Source organism: Culex pipiens, chromosome 3 (genome assembly GCF_016801865.2).
Source record: "Culex pipiens pallens isolate TS chromosome 3, TS_CPP_V2, whole genome shotgun sequence".
Taxonomy (NCBI): domain Eukaryota; kingdom Metazoa; phylum Arthropoda; class Insecta; order Diptera; family Culicidae; genus Culex; species Culex pipiens.
In genome coordinates, this window is record NC_068939.1 from 183,038,993 (window position 1) to 183,056,319 (window position 17,327).

At 42.2% G+C, this 17,327-nt stretch overlaps 2 protein-coding genes across 4 annotated transcripts in view; both read left to right on the forward strand.

The window, feature by feature from the left end:
• Positions 1-1,926: 1,926 nt before the first annotated feature.
• Positions 1,927-10,636, forward strand: LOC120420632 (E3 ubiquitin-protein ligase MYLIP). Its single transcript, XM_039583708.2, has 4 exons — positions 1,927-2,561; positions 8,691-9,493; positions 9,565-10,119; positions 10,188-10,636. Exons 1-4 carry the CDS (start codon positions 2,475-2,477, stop codon positions 10,312-10,314), a joined length of 1,572 nt encoding a protein of 523 aa, XP_039439642.1. The 5' UTR covers positions 1,927-2,474; the 3' UTR covers positions 10,315-10,636.
• Positions 10,637-14,411: 3,775 nt separating this feature from the next.
• Positions 14,412-17,327, forward strand: part of LOC120420630 (uncharacterized) — a 145,148-nt gene continuing 142,232 nt past the window's right edge. For all 3 annotated transcript variants that reach the window (XM_039583706.2, XM_039583703.2, XM_039583705.2), the window contains exon 1: positions 14,412-14,887. The gene's annotated coding sequence lies outside the window, so the exon portion shown is untranslated. The remainder of the gene's footprint in view (positions 14,888-17,327) is intronic.

The window sequence follows — 17,327 nt, forward strand, 5'->3', positions numbered from 1 at the left end:
ACCTTTGTTTTCTTATAATATTTGGAAAGTACAAAATAAGGCTTAGGGTTCGTTTTAAGGCTCATTTTATCAAAATGCTATTTTTCCTAGATCAGTACTGTCCCTACCAATGACATGCATCTATTACAAAGTATGATTTAACTTTTGGTTATTTTTGTTGAGAGCTTTTATAAAATCTTGTTCAGGTGGGGCAAGTGTACCATATGGATTTTTAGTATGGAAAAGATTACGAATTGCTGCAACACCATATTTTATTGGGAAATAAATACACGAAAGTACTTAAAAACTGATAAAAAATTGCTATAAAAATGTCCATACAAAATATAGTGATATTATGAAAATTTACTATTTATCATCTAAGTAATATTTTTATAAAATTTAAGGTAAAATATTGTTATTTAATCTAAAAATGGAAGAAACCTTCAAATACATTCCAATCTGATGTATCTAAGTGATAACAGTTCAATTGTTAGCAAATTAACATGTTTTTTCATGCATTGTTCGTCTTGCCCCACTAGTTGAGTAGAACGTACGGAAAATCAAAAATTTTAAAATCAAATTTTTACATTAAAAAACAGGATTTTTTAAAAACTTGTTCTGACAAAGTCTTAGTCAAGACCTAGAATAAGATGATTATAATAAAATCCGACAGATTTTTTAACTTTTTAAGAGGTTATAACGAGCATTTCCTTAGCTTGTTACACTTGCCCCACTTTCCCCTAATAAATGTCACTTTAGCAAATCAATTGAGGCAAATGCAAAATGGTCTCTTTTTAGGTTGCCGCTTAGTAGTAAAAAACAACTTCATAAATCTTAATGTCTTAATCCAGTTGTGATTTTGATTCAAACTAAAAACTCAACATTTTTATCTTTTTTTATAACAAAAAGAATCAAAGACAGTGTTTCTTCTTTTTTCTTTAATATTCATGATTTTATGGTTTAGCTCTTTTAATATAACTTTAACAATCAAGAAAAACTATCAAAAATATAAAAATTGTTTTATTTTTTAAGGTAAGGAATGATGACTGTTGGTTGTACAGGTTGTACACTAGGCAAATTACAATTAGAAAAGCAGCTTGAATCAAGAGTAGTTGCTTTTTATGTAGAACAAAAGTTAATATCATTTTATCCTGAACTGGAAAAAATAATTAAAAATAAAAAGGTCACGCATATTACTGAAGTTTAATCGGAAAAATGTAGCTTAACTATCCACATGCTGATCTCCAATAAATTATCCCGGTTGAAAACATTTTGCGTAAACTACGCCGTGTTTCTCATAGTAAGAGCCAAGTCCCTCTGGTGGCGAGTAGCTAAACTGACTGAATAGTTTCGACCATATGAAAGTTAATAGATGCTAACGATTGAATGATTTTTTTATTTTTTTTAAAAAGAAACACTATTAAAAAAAATAGTGAAAAGAAAATTATAGTTTCAATAATTAAGCTTTTTACTTTATTTGGTAGATTTTTTAAATAGATCTACTGAATTCGTCTCGTGTAATACTCAAAGCAACTCTCTATTCGCATCACCCGAACAGCAGTTTGCACTAACGCTAACGCTCGCACCAATACTTGTAAAATAAAAACACTACACCCAAACTAAGATCCTATGCCATTGGATGCAACTTTTGAATCGTATCACTGAATGACAGTTTTGTTGTCGCTTTAAGCTGAGCTTAAGACTTCAACTTTTAGGACACCTGAATACTTGCTTGAATACGCTTTTTGGAAGCTGTAATCCAGTGCAAATCTTAACTGTCAGAAACCCGGACATCTTTGTCCGACATTTCGCCTTCCCTCGTTTGGGTGTAGCAACGCAAAACTCTCCCATCTCAAAACACACAACAAAACAGAGCAAAGAGAGCGCTTTCTTGAGGTTCGCTCTCTCTCTCTCTCGCGGGTTAAAACTCGACTGCGGCTGCACAGCTGAACCACAATCCTACGTGCGAGTCCGTCGAGTATGGACGTACAACAAGGCAAAGGCCAGTACAAAAAGTTAAAGCAGCAGAGTTACTTGTTATTACAAGCCCAAGTGCAGTGCACTACCGCGAGGACAGTTTGTTAATCGGAACAATAGGGGAAGGAAAACGTAAGCTGAAGGTGTGATGGGAACGCGAAGAGAAGTGATTTAAAGAAAAACAATTTGCGTAATAGCACATGCAAAAGAGGAGCCGAGAACTTTGGGGGTGTAAAAATATCAAGGAAAGATGAGAAAAGTGTCCAAAGCGGCTGTGATTGAGTGAAAACAGACATTGAAACAGCTCGGTGAAAAGCGAACAACACGGAGCCAGAGATAAGGGTTCAACAAACGAAGTATAATCTACATCTGTGCGACACAAACAAAACCGGAGAGTTACGTACGCGCCTCTAACGAGAGGGGGGCTATTTCGGTCAATAAAAGTTGATAAAAGGTACATAAATTGAGCACAATTGTGCTTTGTGACCGTGGGTGGTGAGCTGAATAAAAGTACAAAAATGTGGTGCTTGGTCAATCTACCGAACGGAACCACTTCCGGGGTCCAGTGCGACCCCAAGAAGAACAGCCAGGAGTGCCTGGAGAAGGTAGGTGCAAAATCGATAATAGTCAGACAAACAGAAGGGAAATTTCGTTTGAATTTAGCCAGCCCGAGTAAAAGTGGGTAATTCTGAGTCGCTACGCGGTATAGTTGTTTGTATATGTACCTACGGCATGGCGCCTGCAAGTCTGCGCCAATAGAAAAACTGCACTTGCCAGCACAGAGGTGCCAGCGAGAGTTCACGTCAACGTGTAAACAAATTGTTATCGTTCGTTCCCTTTCATGCCGCCGCAGTATGCTAAGGGTGTCAATAGCCGACCAGCAGAGTGTGTCTCGCTTAGTCTTTGTTTATCGCGATCGCGGCGATCGCCGATAGATCACTATTAATAGCGATTGGGCTTGCATGTAGAACAACAACCGGATTTGTCGATCGCGATCGCGATCTGAATGGGCGGTGGCAACCCTCGATCTCGTTAGAGTACGCTGACACCTTCGTTTTCGGGGCCCTCTTCACGACCTGGGGGCGTGATTTGTTGTTTTTCGGCTCATGGCGCCGATATTTTTAGTCCAAACTGGCCTACAAACTCTTGAAATTGCGGGAGGAAGTCTCAATTTGCGCTAAACGGTCGATCGTTTTCAGCTGAAATGATCAATTCCAAGTGGCTGTTGCGTAAAGTGCCGATTATCTCATCACACTTGAATGCAACGAGCTCGGTCAAGTGGGCTTCACAGTTGTACTTTGCCCTGCTCGACGAAACTATCGAGTTGTCACGTTACGATCGACAGGGGTACAAAGTCCGAGCTATCAAACCGCAAAGTTGTGAAGCGTTTAGTCACGATAGCCACATTGGCTAATTTTTCCATTCTGTGTTGAAATACGCGAGCTTCTAGAAGAGATTAACGAACTTCGAGTCACTGGGTCGGGCGGGAAACCCACCGCAAAGTCTCGTGGAGCCCTAATCCAACGGCACGCCGGTCACGGTCTAAATTAAACCGAATCCCTTAATCCCGAGGTTCATCATTTCCAATCGAGCTTATCGCGGCCTGATGAGTTCGGTTTTTCCAACAATTTCGACTATGAGCAAGACACCTTGAAATCGAACGTGATCCCGTTGATACCTTAATCCCGCCTCAGTCACACGAACCTTAATTAGTTTCGGACTGCAGCAATTAAATCAAGGTTTGTTTATGGTTCTCGAAGGAAACACTATGAGAAACTGGTTCTGTGCGCCGGCTTACGCCAATCGTACTTGCTCTCAGTCACGTAAGCTTCGCTGTACTCAGTACAAGGCCGACGGGCTGCAGATTCTACGCGAACAAAGATCGCCAGAATCTGAAGGATCGCGATCATCTAGGCGCGATCGCGCCAAGGAAGCCTATATTATGCGCGCGACCAACATTCGAAAAAAAACAAGTTGCCGCTCGCTTTACCAGGCCAACATTTTATCACAACGCCAAGACCTGCAGCCGTGAAGGCAGGGTAGGCGGAAACAGAGAAATGATGTTTTTCATATTTGTTTTGCTACTTTTCGCGCGGCGTTGACTCTACCTACACAACTACACAACTAGCCCCTGTTGCTGAGCCGCGAAGCTTTGTACGTACAGCACGCGAACCGAGCACATGGTCGGCGAGTGATCACCTACAGCGCGTTCAAAGTCCAACTCTTCTTCCACTGGCTGGCTGGTTGGCTTAGTTTCCCTCGCTGAACAACGATACACGGAGACCGGCAGCGTGCGGCGCGCTCAGCAAAGTCGTGTTCATATCTTGGGCAAAACTATAGCGGCGAGATCGAGAGCGGGGAATGTCCACAGTCGAAAATAAAAATCTTTATAAATAGGTGGGTATTTTCGAGCGCGATCACCTTCTTGGGATAGATATTATTATAAGTCCGCGGGACGGTGCGTGTTGTTTTGCAAGTTTCGAGGAAACTGCGTGGCCCGAATTAACCGCAGAATGAAATGTGCGATAATTTGGCATGAAAACAAAAACAACACCATCAATTATTGGGCCATTAACCTTCGTTGCCAGAGAAACTGATGCTGAGTTGAAAACAGCGTTCTCATTTGCATCCTGCATATCTGAACTGACAGTGGAATGTAACTTGGGTTGGAAACCAGATCTACGGGCTTAGGCCCGTTATTCTAGCTGTGTAGATTCAACTGCAGCTGCAATTTGACTTGCAGGCAACTCGTCGTCGAACCTCTATGGGACATGTTCTGTAGCGATATCGCCTACAAGTACAAGTACAGGCTCGTCGAAGGAAGTATGCCTTTGTCTAAAAAAGTAGCGTGTAACAACCGCTAACCGCGAGTGCTTCCGTCTAGGGATTAAATCACCGGCCCCGAAACTAGTTACCCTTCGCACTAGTCGTGTACTAGCCAGGTAATTCATGCAAACCGATACAGCCAAGTTGAACTTGCTGATCCCTGCTGCGGTGGTGACCAATCGCAGGACATTACTAAAACGCCATCAAAGGCGTAGTAAACACGTTCCAGCTCTCTGGTAGCAAAACGTGCAAACTGGAGGTGCAAACAGAACGTCCCTGAACTCCTCGCTCGGAGTCCAATCGTGTTGGTTGTTCTAGGCGGGGACCACACTTGCGCAAACATTTGCAAAATTCATTCGAACAGAGTGTCGAACAACCGACCTGTGCCGAAATGAGCTAAAATCCGCTGTCATCATTAATCTTCGCGCAAATAGGTTGAAACAAAAAGAATAATTATAGCCAATCTTCGAGCGAAATACTCTCGAAAAATATGCTTTATTCCTCGGTTGATACGAGCGGCGCACATGTATCCAATTCTACGACGCAAAACCCTGCTCGTCCTCCTCTGGCATGTCTGCGACCTTCCTCGCCATGCCCTAATTACTCATTCGTGGGATTCTCAAATTCCCACTGTATATCATTACCCAAACAGCCCGTGCCCGCTCGCTCGCACCAGGAGTAAACAATCAACTCTCATTCTCGCTACAAACTTCGCGGGTCGCGACTTTGATACACATTTTAAAGCCGGGTGGGGAAATTCTACACGCTTCTGTTTTCAAGAGAGCCAATTCAACACAGAAGTGGTTCGGGACGATAAAGAGTCGCGTTTACTACGCAGTTACAAACTCGCCGGATCTGGGGTATCATAATCGAAAATTGCGCACCTTTAAAAGCGCCTTGGAATGTGATGTATTGGCGGAATGGCACGTTGATAGATCCATAAAGTTGTTTACTTCTTGGGGATGGATAGGTTATGCGTAGGCCGGCGGGTCGGGACGTGACTCTGAAGGTCGTAAACAAGTTCTTGTCTCATTTGAGGAGAGTTTTTATTAACTCTAGAAGACATGATCAACAGTGGATTCGAAAGCTGTTAGCACTCGAGCTTATCGCTGTGTCAACGAATCCATGGATTGATAACGCACATCTGCTTCACAAACGAACGAAAGCGTCCCGTAATCAACCATGGGTGCATGCAAACCTAGACGATCCTCAATTAGCCTCAACGATCGTCACGGGCGCGGTTCAGTCCGAGGTTATCATTTCATTGAACAATGTAATTGCTTGTTGATAGCTGGCACCGCACCGCAGTACCAATGCAATATACTAATGAAGTTAAGCTCGTGACCCTTCGTCAAGCACGCTGAACGCCGATCGTGAGTCACTTCCTTTCTAAAGCATCGATCAACTGCCGCTACATCCGACCCCCCTCGATAGCGCTAATTGATGCGAGTCGACCCGGTCCACATCAAAGATCTTGTATCGGGGCGGACTTTGCCCGCGGCTGCTCAATTGAAACTAGCACGTGCCCGGCCATATGATCGATGCGTGTGACGTACTCTGCACGTACTCGGCGCATGTCGAGATCCGTTCTGTACCGTCTAATTACGCCCGTAATTGATAGCGGGCGGTGGTACCGGACTTCAAGTTCAAGTGGATACCAACTCCAGAAGCTAGATGATATCATATAGTATAGAACGCAGCAAAAGCTGTGCGCGCTCGTGTCGTTTAGCGATCGATCTCTCTCGACAAGATCGGCCCGGCAACAGCAGCCGCAGCCGCAACTGCAAACCGGCAAAAGCGAGAGCAAAATTTCACGACTTTTGTTTCGGAGCTAAAATAGCGAGTCTATACAGTTTTTTACTGCTTCTGCTGCTGCCTCTCTGTGCAGGTACAAAGTCCATTCTCGCACTGTTCGGCGGTCGGTCCAAAGTCCACACCCGCTGCTCAATGTGAAAAAGCTAGAGTTTTGAATGTGTTAATTTCTGCCATTTTTCGCTTTGTGTGGATATATATATTGGTATATCCACTGCGGCGGCGAGCGATTCACGCAGACAGACGTCTGTCAGCGGCGATGAGTGAAGAGTGAACGATGGCGGTTCTAGGGTGGAGCTTTTATCCCCGTTTGTAAATGCTTGAACAGGTGAATCTGCCTCATTTAGGTTACTCAACGAGGATGCTTGTCAAGTCAAGATTTGCGCACAAACTTCACAGATGAAGTCTGTGGTTTGCCCTTGTGGTCATATTTCGTGAAAGCTTGACATTTGTTTGATGAAAACGAACCTGTTTACTGGTTCACTCGTTCTGATGAAGTTGGCATTTGTGATCATATTTCTTGAAAGCTCAGATTTGTTTGATGAAGATGAATCTTTTGACTGGTTCACTCGTTCTGAAGAAGTCGGCATTTGTGATCATATTTCTTGAAGGCTTAGAATTTGTTTGATGAAGACGAACCTGTTGACTGGTTCTTTCGTCCTGATGAAGTACGCATTTGTGATCATATTTTTTGAAAGCTTAGATTTGTTTGATGAAGATGAATCTGTTGACTGGTTCACTCGCTCTGAAGAAGTCGGCATTTGTGATCATATTTCTTGAAAGCTTAGAATTTGTTTGATGAGGATGAATCTGCTGTCTGGTTCACTCGGTATCCACTGATCCTGGGAATTTTCTGAAAAGATAGAAAAAAAACTATTATTACTAAGTTTTCTAAAGTGATAATTAATTCTTAAACTACCACCCTAAACTAAACCCACACACTAGCTCAAACCACCCAAACTAAAACTACCACCTGTGAGTCGCGAGCGAACGAAAGGCCCCCATCGACTTCAACTTGAGCGCGAGCGGGAAAACGATACAAACAAACAACCAAACAAACCCCGCGCTTAGTTGTTATTCAATTGATCCATCATTATTTGTTAAATCCAGCCCGCGAAAGCCGGTTTCTTGCTGGTGTGTTCGTGGTACCCAGAGTTGTTTTCCACTCCGCAGCATTAGCAGTTCAATCACGTCCCCGAAAAATGTGTCGCGTAGGCACGATTAATGAACCTTTTGCTAGTGGGCAAATTTGGCGCCTTCTAGCAGCACAAAAACGACTTGGCGATCAATTATATTGATGGCAACGACAAACTGCGTTTGCTGGGGTCTTTTTTTGTAATATTTAAATCGTTGACCTATGCGTTAAGCTGCGTTCAGTAGGCTCCCCTCATTTGAATACAGATGTTGAACAAAACGTCCACACCACGTGTGGGCTTGTGGGCAAGGCTTTTTGTCTGAAAACAACAGGCTTGAACTTTGCTCGAGAGGGGCGGCTACAACCAATAAAGGGGGCCATAAAGAGACGTTATCCGAGAGTGGAAACCGAGCTGATAAAGAAAAGTACAGTGTTTGCGCGACTGATAACGCGAATCGTGATCCAAATATAACAAGTCGTTGTCAACAGACGTTGTATTGGAACAGCACTTTGAGTGCCTTTATCTGCAAGTCTCGTTACGTACGTTAAATTGATAGTACAATATTTGTCCTGATATCTCGATCAACATGCAGATGACTACCAAATTTGCACTTTCAAATTAGTGTACGAAATCAGCTAGAAGGTCAACGGCACGGTGTTCCAATAACACATTGACTTCTCGGCAAGGTCGATTTTCTAGCCGAATCATACCCGCTGGAAATAGACAATGTTTTATCACTTGTCGCCCAAAACCAGGTCGTAAACGGGCTAAGTCTCGTGAATAGCACCGCGTTGCGGCGTGGGAATTCCGTACAGGGCGTAAAAACCCGTTTCGGTGAATCAAAGGTCGGCTTTAGATATGGGATAAACTTTGCGGTATCGATAAGCAAATCTCTACCTTAGACACTGACACATCAAATTGATACTAATATCTGTTTCCTTTTTCTGGGTTTTGTTGCAGGTTTGCAATGATCTCGGCATTATCTGTGAGACTGACTACTTCGGGCTGATCCCGGTCCGCGATGCTGAAGCTGCCGAAGGGGACGAGTGCAGCGCCAAGCAGTGGATCAACCTGCGGAATCCGTTGAGTCTTCACGCCAACGATCGCAGCCACCCGATACTGCTGTCACTGCGGGTCAAGTTCTGGGTTCCGGCCCATCTGATCTTGCAGGACAGCGTGCGGCGGTTGTTCTACATGCAAGCTCGTCAGGAACTCCTGGACGGTCATATCAGCACATCCAGCTGGGCTACCGCTGCACACCTCACTGCATTGTTACTGCAAGCCGATGGCTACAGCTATGACCCGGAAAAGGTTCCGGCGAATCTCAACGTCATGGAGCGAGCTAGTCTAACCGGTACGATCGATCGTCGACAGCTGCGACGACCTTCCAAGCGCAAGTGTTCCGAAACGGACATCAAGCGAGCGAGCATTGCCTCTTCAGTCACGCTAGAAGACGCTACCGTCGAAACGAAACCAAAGAACATCTACCAAGAGTACATCATAAGGCCAAAATTCGAAGATGTGGAGCCCGAGCCGATCCCGGATAACTTCATCCAAATGGTGGCGAAGGAGCATGAAACGCTCTTCAAAATCAAGATGACCGCATCGTCGGCCCAGTACTGGGTCCTGGAAGAGATCTCATCCCTCAACGGGTACGGCGAAGAAGTGTTCGAAGGAGTTACCATCAGCGAACCGTCCGTTCGCTGCAAGATCGACGTCAACCCGCATGGACTCAAGATCTCCAAAGGGGACGAAAAGTTCAAGTAAGTACCAACTCTCTCTCCTACCAACTGTTCACCAAACTAACGCTTCCTCTCTCTTTCGCTCTCTCCAGTGTCCCATTCCCTGCCATGAAGGCGGCCAAGGCCATCAAGCGATCGATCCGGCTAACCTACATGAACGAAGAGCACGAAGAGGTGAATCTGGAGCTGAAGCTGCCCAACCACCGGACAGCGGCCTCCCTGTACCGGGTAGTCACGGAGAAGCAATCGTTCTACTGCTGCGAAACGGTTCGCCCCATCGTCACGACCCAGTTCATCCGCGACTTCAAGGGCACGATCGTGTCCATGTTCAACGAGGATACCGAACTCGGCAAGCGGTACGTCTTCGACATTCAGCGGACGTGCCGCGAGGTGTACGACAACGCCCGGAGAACCCTACACTCGCGTGGAATCGAAATCACCAAAGTACAACAGGAATGTCCCCAGGTGCAAGCCGAAAAGCTCGATCAACAGCTCAGCCAAGAAGCGGCCGAGTCCAACAAGCTCGAACGACTCGTCGAGGAGCGAATACTGGAAGCGGTGACCTGCATCATCTGCGTCGACAACCAGATGGAAACCATGTTCCTTCCTTGTGGACACATCGCCGCCTGCAGGCAGTGCGCCGAACAGTAAGTTCACAACCCCCCAAACCTAACCTCGAAACCCAACCTAACTTTTCAATTTCTTCTCCTTCCAGATGTGATCGCTGCCCCCTGTGTCGGGCCAACATCGAGTGCGTTCAGAAAGCATTTCTACCACCAGTGCTGCGAACGAGGCGGCAATCGTCGTCGGCGCAAGCCGCCGTCGCCGTCGCCGTCGCCTAAAACCGCTGTAACCACATTACCATTAGCTTTAACACACCCTAACTAAACTAACCTCTCTCTAGTTGCGGTTAAAACCACACTCTTTTACCACTGAATGCGATCGGGCACGGTCGCACAACTTGAAGCATGTTCTAACCAAGCGTTAGCATTACGTTTTAATTTTAACTCGTAAGAAGTTCTTAAGAAAAATGCAAGCAAAGTGATATTTACCTTTAAGTTTCCCTTTTTTAAGTGACTAAGTTACACAAAACTACACACACACACTATTCTGCTTCAGTGCATGAAGTTATAATGCTAAGGACAAATATATCAACAACAAAAACATAGTCATACATCAATGCAAGTTAATCAACCTAGTGATATGAGCTTGAGAAGGAAGAAGAAGAAAAGTGAAGGAGGAGAATCAATTGTAATGCTTTTAGAAAGCGTAGCAAGCAAAACGAACAATTTTAGCAGAAGAAGTATTTTTGTTAAGTATTTTTATATATACCCAGAATATCGTCATTCGTCACTGTGCGATAGATGTAAGATATCAATATCTGAACGATACAGAATAACCCTGTGAAACAAATATAATTTGCTGTTAATGAAAAAACCTAAATAAGTTATATTATTTATATCCGAAATACCAACCAAACGTAGTCGCTTTTAAAGGAACAACTTGAGAAAAATAACCTTAAAAGATATTTTATTTTTGATAAATTAATTAAATCTCACATATGCCATCAAGCTTAAGTTTAATACCTTGACTTTTTATATGGTTCTATCCAGGTTTTTAAGCGAAGATGGCGTTCGAATGGTGAACGTCCCAAATGTCAAAATCGCTCAGAAGCACCAACATTAGAAAAAAATTGGCGGTCATGCCATGGAACACTTTTTTTGCAATGTTGGTACCACTGCGTGATTTTGACATTTCGGGCGTTCACCATTCGAACGCCATTTTCGCATAAAAATCTGGATAAATAAATGTGAACATCCATCGGAGTAAGCAGGATACACTCAATGAGTTTTTTTATAGGCCCTATAAACATGAAACACAATAGCTTTTAGGACCTCTTCAGAAAAAACTCGAGATTTAATTTCATCGTCATTTTAGTTATGCCTGGAACATAACCACTGCACCTTTTTTCTAGATTATTTTTTTTCTGCATAGGAAACCCATTATTCATAGGTTGTTCTGTTTTTTTTAATTGCTCTCAATAAAACAAATCTTGACTGTAATCTAAAACATTTCCGAAGATGCCAAATCGATCAGGAAATCCCATCTGATGCTTTTCATTTTCGAATATTTGCAGAACATTTTTTTATAAACATCCCCCAAATTTGTATGAGAGAATTGATGGGCAATATCATCGTACTTTTTTTCATGAAAACTTTATTCATCGATTCGTTATGTCCAAACAAGCAATTTCGCATAATTAGTTTCTTCATACAAGTCTCCATACAAATTTGGGGTCTGTCCATAGAAAGGTGCAATGAAAACATTCGAAAATTTGAAAGTTTCTAAAAGGCAAAAAATCAAATAATCACTTTTAGATTTAAAATTGAATTCTAAATCGAAAAGCAAATCTATCTAATTTTAAAACGATGCACTGTTAGTTAACGCCTTTTTTAGGGTAAAATGTAAAACATAATTCTCTTTTTAATTTTTGAAAAATAGAGTCCATTTATGTGGGTCTCGTGGCGCAGGGGTAGCGGCTTCGGCTGCCGATCCCGATGATGCTATGAGACGCGGGTTCGATTCCCGCCTTATCCACTGAGCTTCTATCGGATGGTGAAGTAAAACGTCGGTCCCGGTTTCTCCTGTCTCGTCAGAGGCGCTGGAGCAGAAATCCCACGTTAGAGGAAGGCCATGCCCCGGGGGGCGTAGTGCCAATAGTTTCGTTTCGTCCATCCTTGTCCATCTTTAAAAAATAAATTAGAAATGCTGAGACATTTCTTGAAAATTTGCTTTTTTGGACATTGTTGATCCGTCCAAGGATCCGACCTTAAGTTGCTGAGATATGGCCTTGCAATGAAAATTACCAAACATTAGTTTAGGGGTTCCCAATATGGTCTCAAAGCCTTATGTATTTTTTTATGAACAACGAACATTTTTGATCACTTTATTATTTGAATTTAATGGTTCGAAGAAATTATAAATTTTTGAAACCCTGAAAAAGAATGAAAAATCAAAGTAGCTTGAGCCGGGGTTCGATCCCCCGTCCTTTGAATGGGTAAGCAAAACTGCTAACCACTACCATCGCGGCTTGGTGAGCTAAAACTGGAATTAGGAATACTGTTACTACCAACTAAATACGCACTTAGTCTTTTTCCACTTGTCAAGGGTTCGGAAGTTCTAAATAACGTTTGAATCTGATTGATGCAAACGTTCTTCAGGGCGGGGCTTGTCGATTCAAGCTGAGGTACCTCGCGCTCGGCTAGCCAGCGTAGAAATGGGTCACCGAAGCTCGGCAGAGCTAACACCTTCCAAATGCCTATGCGAGTTATTTGCATGAATAGAATTTGAAAAATCTAACATTCATGGAAACAACTCAATTTGTTTGAAGCGACCACGCGGTCCCGTTTGGTTGGTTGCACACACGCACACATACACACACTTTATTATTTGAATTTAATGCAAAAATACAAAAAAAAAATACAGGAATACAGGAGTACAAGGATCCCTTGGAAAGAGCTGTGAATAAAAATATTTTCGTACTCCGAATAATAAGCATTATTGTTTTGAACAAAAAAATAATAATTCAAAGAAAAATTGTGACTGAAAACGTTAATTTTCCAAAATCTCAAATAATTGTTCGAACATTCTTGCATTTTTTGCGGATGGAATTTTTCTTAAAAAAAGTTTTATTTTTAAAACACATCATGCGACAACGTGTTCCGTTTGTTTAAAAAAAAAGCTGCAGCTGCAGAGTTAAACGAAGGGAGAAGGGAGGTTTTGACATTTTAAGCCCGCATCCGATCCGCCGCTTGTCTTTGCAAGCGGCAACATAACCAAACTTTCCGACACACTCAGCAAACGTCAAAATTTTGTAAAAATAGCTGCCGGATCTTTCCCGGAAAAGGTACGGCAGCAATTTTGTATGATTTGACGTTTGCTGAGGGTGCCGAAAAATAGGTAAACAATTGTCAACAATCACTTCGTGCATCAGCCAATTTCGACAGTTATCTGCAACAAGTCTAGAAAGGAACTGACCGTATAAAATCTTGGAAAACATTGATCAGATTTTCAATGTTAAAAGTGAAACTTGTGTGAAATATTCTCAATTTCTATAAAAAAATATAATCAAATTTTCAAATCACGACTTTTATCTTAACAGGGCTGAAATAAATATAATAAAAGTTTAAAAATAAACTCGTAAAAACTTGTTTTTTTTTTATCAAAAATCGAATTCTAAAAGTTGTACTGTAGCTAAAAAGGCGCACATAAACCCCTCGTTACAAAGTAAACCACAATCTAAAGCCCCTCGGTTGTGATAAACAAAGGTTTGATTGTACAGTTAAAATAGGTTAAAATACTTTTGATAACAGTTACTTTTGACGATACTCACCAATTTTTAAAACATTCACGCCATTTCAGTTGAAACCCATTTCACTTTAAAAAAAATCACAAATTCGAGCTATTTCCATCACTTTTTTTCACTACTAAGATTTTCTCGTTGCAAATTCCGTCACAAATCGTGCTCTCCTTGGTAGAACTCTATCTATCCCACTCTCCCTCTCAGCACCTGTAACTGCTATCTTGCTCCAACAACAAGCCGCTGGCTTCAACTGACGGCTCCGTAAGGTTTCAATTTCACCTGTCCCTCACCCAAACTGCCCTGTGCGAAACGTAGGACCGATGCGGGTCTATCAGTTTTGACGGACAAGCCCGCATCGGGCCTATCGAGAAATTAAATGTGAGGGTGTGTGCGTGCAACATGGAGTTAAACTTTTCAAAGTGCCATGGTAATCTTCACAGCAACTTCACAGAAAGTTTAACTCCATGTTGCACACACTCTCACATTTAATTTCTCGATATTTCTCACTGGATGACAGCCGACCACGGCGATGACAGCGTTCCACTGACACACACTGTCAAATTCCGAAAAACGCAAGAGCAAGAGCAAAAGGCAGGCCAAGAGCAGTTGGTGTGGAACATCGTCTTCGGTCGTGTGTGCGCTTTTGTAACAATAATCGTCCGTTTCGACGTCCCGTCGTCGTCTTTTTTTGGCCAGAGGATCAGAGATTGTGTGTGTCACGGAATAGTGGTCCGTTCCGGCCCGTTGGAACGATCCCGCGGAACACGGTACGGCGGTGCGGTCGCGGCTCGCACTTCCGGCACTTGGGCAGTGTGCGGCTTCCGGTACGGGCGCGGAAAAGGGCCCGCGGATTCGTGGCACGGAAATCGCCGCGGCGAACCCCGGGGAAAATTGTGTGTCTAAAATGGACGCAACGTCGTAGTTGGAGCGAGCAGTGCAGCCGAGTTCCTTTCTTCGGCCCGAGTGTATGTGTGTGCGTCCGTGTGTTTGTGTAGTGGTTCGTAGAAAAGAGAAGCGACGAAGGAGAGCGAGAGTGAGAAAGCCTGATAAAGGTAAGCTGGTGTGCACGGGGGTGAGAGAGAAGGCACGCAATGAGGAAAGTGGATGGGGTTTGTTGAGGAAGAGCGGCACAAAGAGGGGAGCAGAAAATCGGCAGGGCTGCCAGAGAAGTAAAAAAAAAAATAGTTTCCAAGATTACGAAATCTGTAAATCCAAAATAAAATAAAAAAATCAGATTCGTTCATGTATCCAACGAGGCTCTGCCAAGTTGGGTAAACACGACGAGTGTTGAAAAAATCGAATTGTGTACTGAGTTCAATACAACTTTTTCATGCGGGTTTAGAATGGCGTTTTCATGCATAACTGAAATTGCGGGCATTTAGGGGCTTGTTCCCGTGGGCGTACTGAGCTCAAATCCTCTATATGAGCGGCGCCTTGCATTCAATTTTTTTATGGGATTTTACCCCGTTAAAATACATTTTTTAAAAGCATTTCTAGACGAGATCCTGTAAACATATCCAGAGTTTTTTGCTTTCTTCACCTTACTGAGGAAAAACTATAAAATCACTCCAAAAATGAACTTTTTAGTTAGACCTCCTGAACCTACCTTCATTTGTATGTACATATCGACTTAGAATCACCAGCTGAGCAAATGTCTGTGTGTTTGGCTGTATGTAGACATGTGTACCAAATCAATGTCACTGGAATATCTCGTCACAGATTGAACCGATTTTGACTGTATTGGCCTCATTCGATTCGTCTTGGGGTCCCATAAGTCCCTATTGAAATTCCGTAGTAACATTTCCATAGGGCGAATCTGCATTTGTAAACAAGCAGTATATCCCTTTCGCTCAAGAGAAGGTTCACGTCAAGTAAGAGGGGTATAGACTGCTTGTTTACAAACGCAGATTCGCCCTATTGAACTGTTACTACGGAATTTATAAAATTTGAAAAATCACATAAAAAGTTATGCTTAAGAAATTGCTGCATATTAATTTCACAATTTGCAAAAAAGTGTGGTTTTTGCATGAAAACCTGCAATATTATAAGTTACGGAAATTGCTTTCCGTATAATTGATCGACGCCACAAACATCATCAGCACAGCCGACAACAGTTATCCAAACTGCGAATAAAGCTAAACTTCGTTTACCTCGCCGCGATTAAAGCTAGTCCTAGCTCGATTAATGCTCAGTAAGCAAAACCTCAGTACCTTATGTGCAAGGGAATGATGGAACGAGAGGAATAACAAATCCGCATAAATAATTTCAAGTTTGTTCAGGTGTAAACCGGAAACGCGATGAAAACTTAAAGGTGACGAATAAGGATCTTAACTGCTTTTTCAATTGTCGGTGTACTGGACGCCGCATTTTTAAACCATTTTCTGGCGTACGTTTAATTTTGCAGCCCAAACCAGTTATTTAATAGATTTTTTTTGTAAATATTAATTTCTTGATTTGTGTGCACCTACGTAAAAAACCAAGATTGTTTACTTTTTAATCTTTGGTCTGACAGTCTTGGTCTGACAGATTTGGTCTGACAGCTTTATCATGGATTTTGGTCTGGTCTAGGCGAGGGATAGGACACAGCACCTTCCTGCTTATGTGTGAGGCTCTGGGGGACTTTTCGATTACATTAAAATCAGAACGTTTTGGACAGTCAAACTCAACACTTTGGCATAATCAATTAAGAGAAAACCACCCCTTCGATCATGGAAGTTTTATAACTCCGTAGTAACAGTTCAATAGGGCGAATCTGCGTTTGTAAACAATCAGTCTATCCCCCTCTTACTTGACGGGAACTGTCACTTGAGCGAAAGGGATAGCCTGCTTGTTTACAAATGCAGATTCGCCCTATTGAAATGTTACTACGGAACTTATATATTTTCAGAAAGGTGCTGTAATGACTTTTCTTATGGATTTAGAATTTTCCAGATCTGGCTTACCTTTCTAAAATTACAAGCAGTTTAAAAAAAATGGTATGAACTGACATAAATGTAATCTATTTCTCAACAGTTTTTTTTATTTGTTTTTTGCGATATGAAGAAACAAAATTAAAAATCCTAATATTATTAGGTCTAGGCTTACTATTTTTTTTTTCAAAACTCAATTTTTAATGATTCTGGTAGAATTTCGAACAGTTTTTTAGAAGACGTGTAATTATGCATGTAATTCCATCGGTCACCTATTGTTGGCATATCAGTACTTTGACATAAGATTACAGTAAAAAAAAAAAAAATAATAACCAGTCCTAGTTTCAACACTTAAATGAAAAAAAGTGTTTTAAAATGCACTTTTCACTAGTTCAGTTGACATTAAATTTAAATAAAATTTGAACCAGCCTAAGCATTTTTCAACTTAAAACACATAAAATTTTGCATTGAACGTGCTTTTTGAAGTTGTCAGGGGTTAAAATCTGGAACAACATTTGAAAAGGGTTCATCGGTACAGGTAATTATTTAACAAAACCAGCAGTGTTAGAAGTTAGCTGGAAAG

Excerpts from the sequence above, each read along its gene's own strand:
- LOC120420632 (XM_039583708.2), top strand. The coding sequence starts at position 2,475 with ATGTGGTGCTTGGTCAATCTACCGAACGGAACCACTTCCGGGGTCCAG. Across the intron at positions 9,494-9,564 it reads AAAGGGGACGAAAAGTTCAA|TGTCCCATTCCCTGCCATGA; the intron begins GTAAGTACCAAC and ends CGCTCTCTCCAG. Across the intron at positions 10,120-10,187 it reads TGCAGGCAGTGCGCCGAACA|ATGTGATCGCTGCCCCCTGT; the intron begins GTAAGTTCACAA and ends TTCTCCTTCCAG.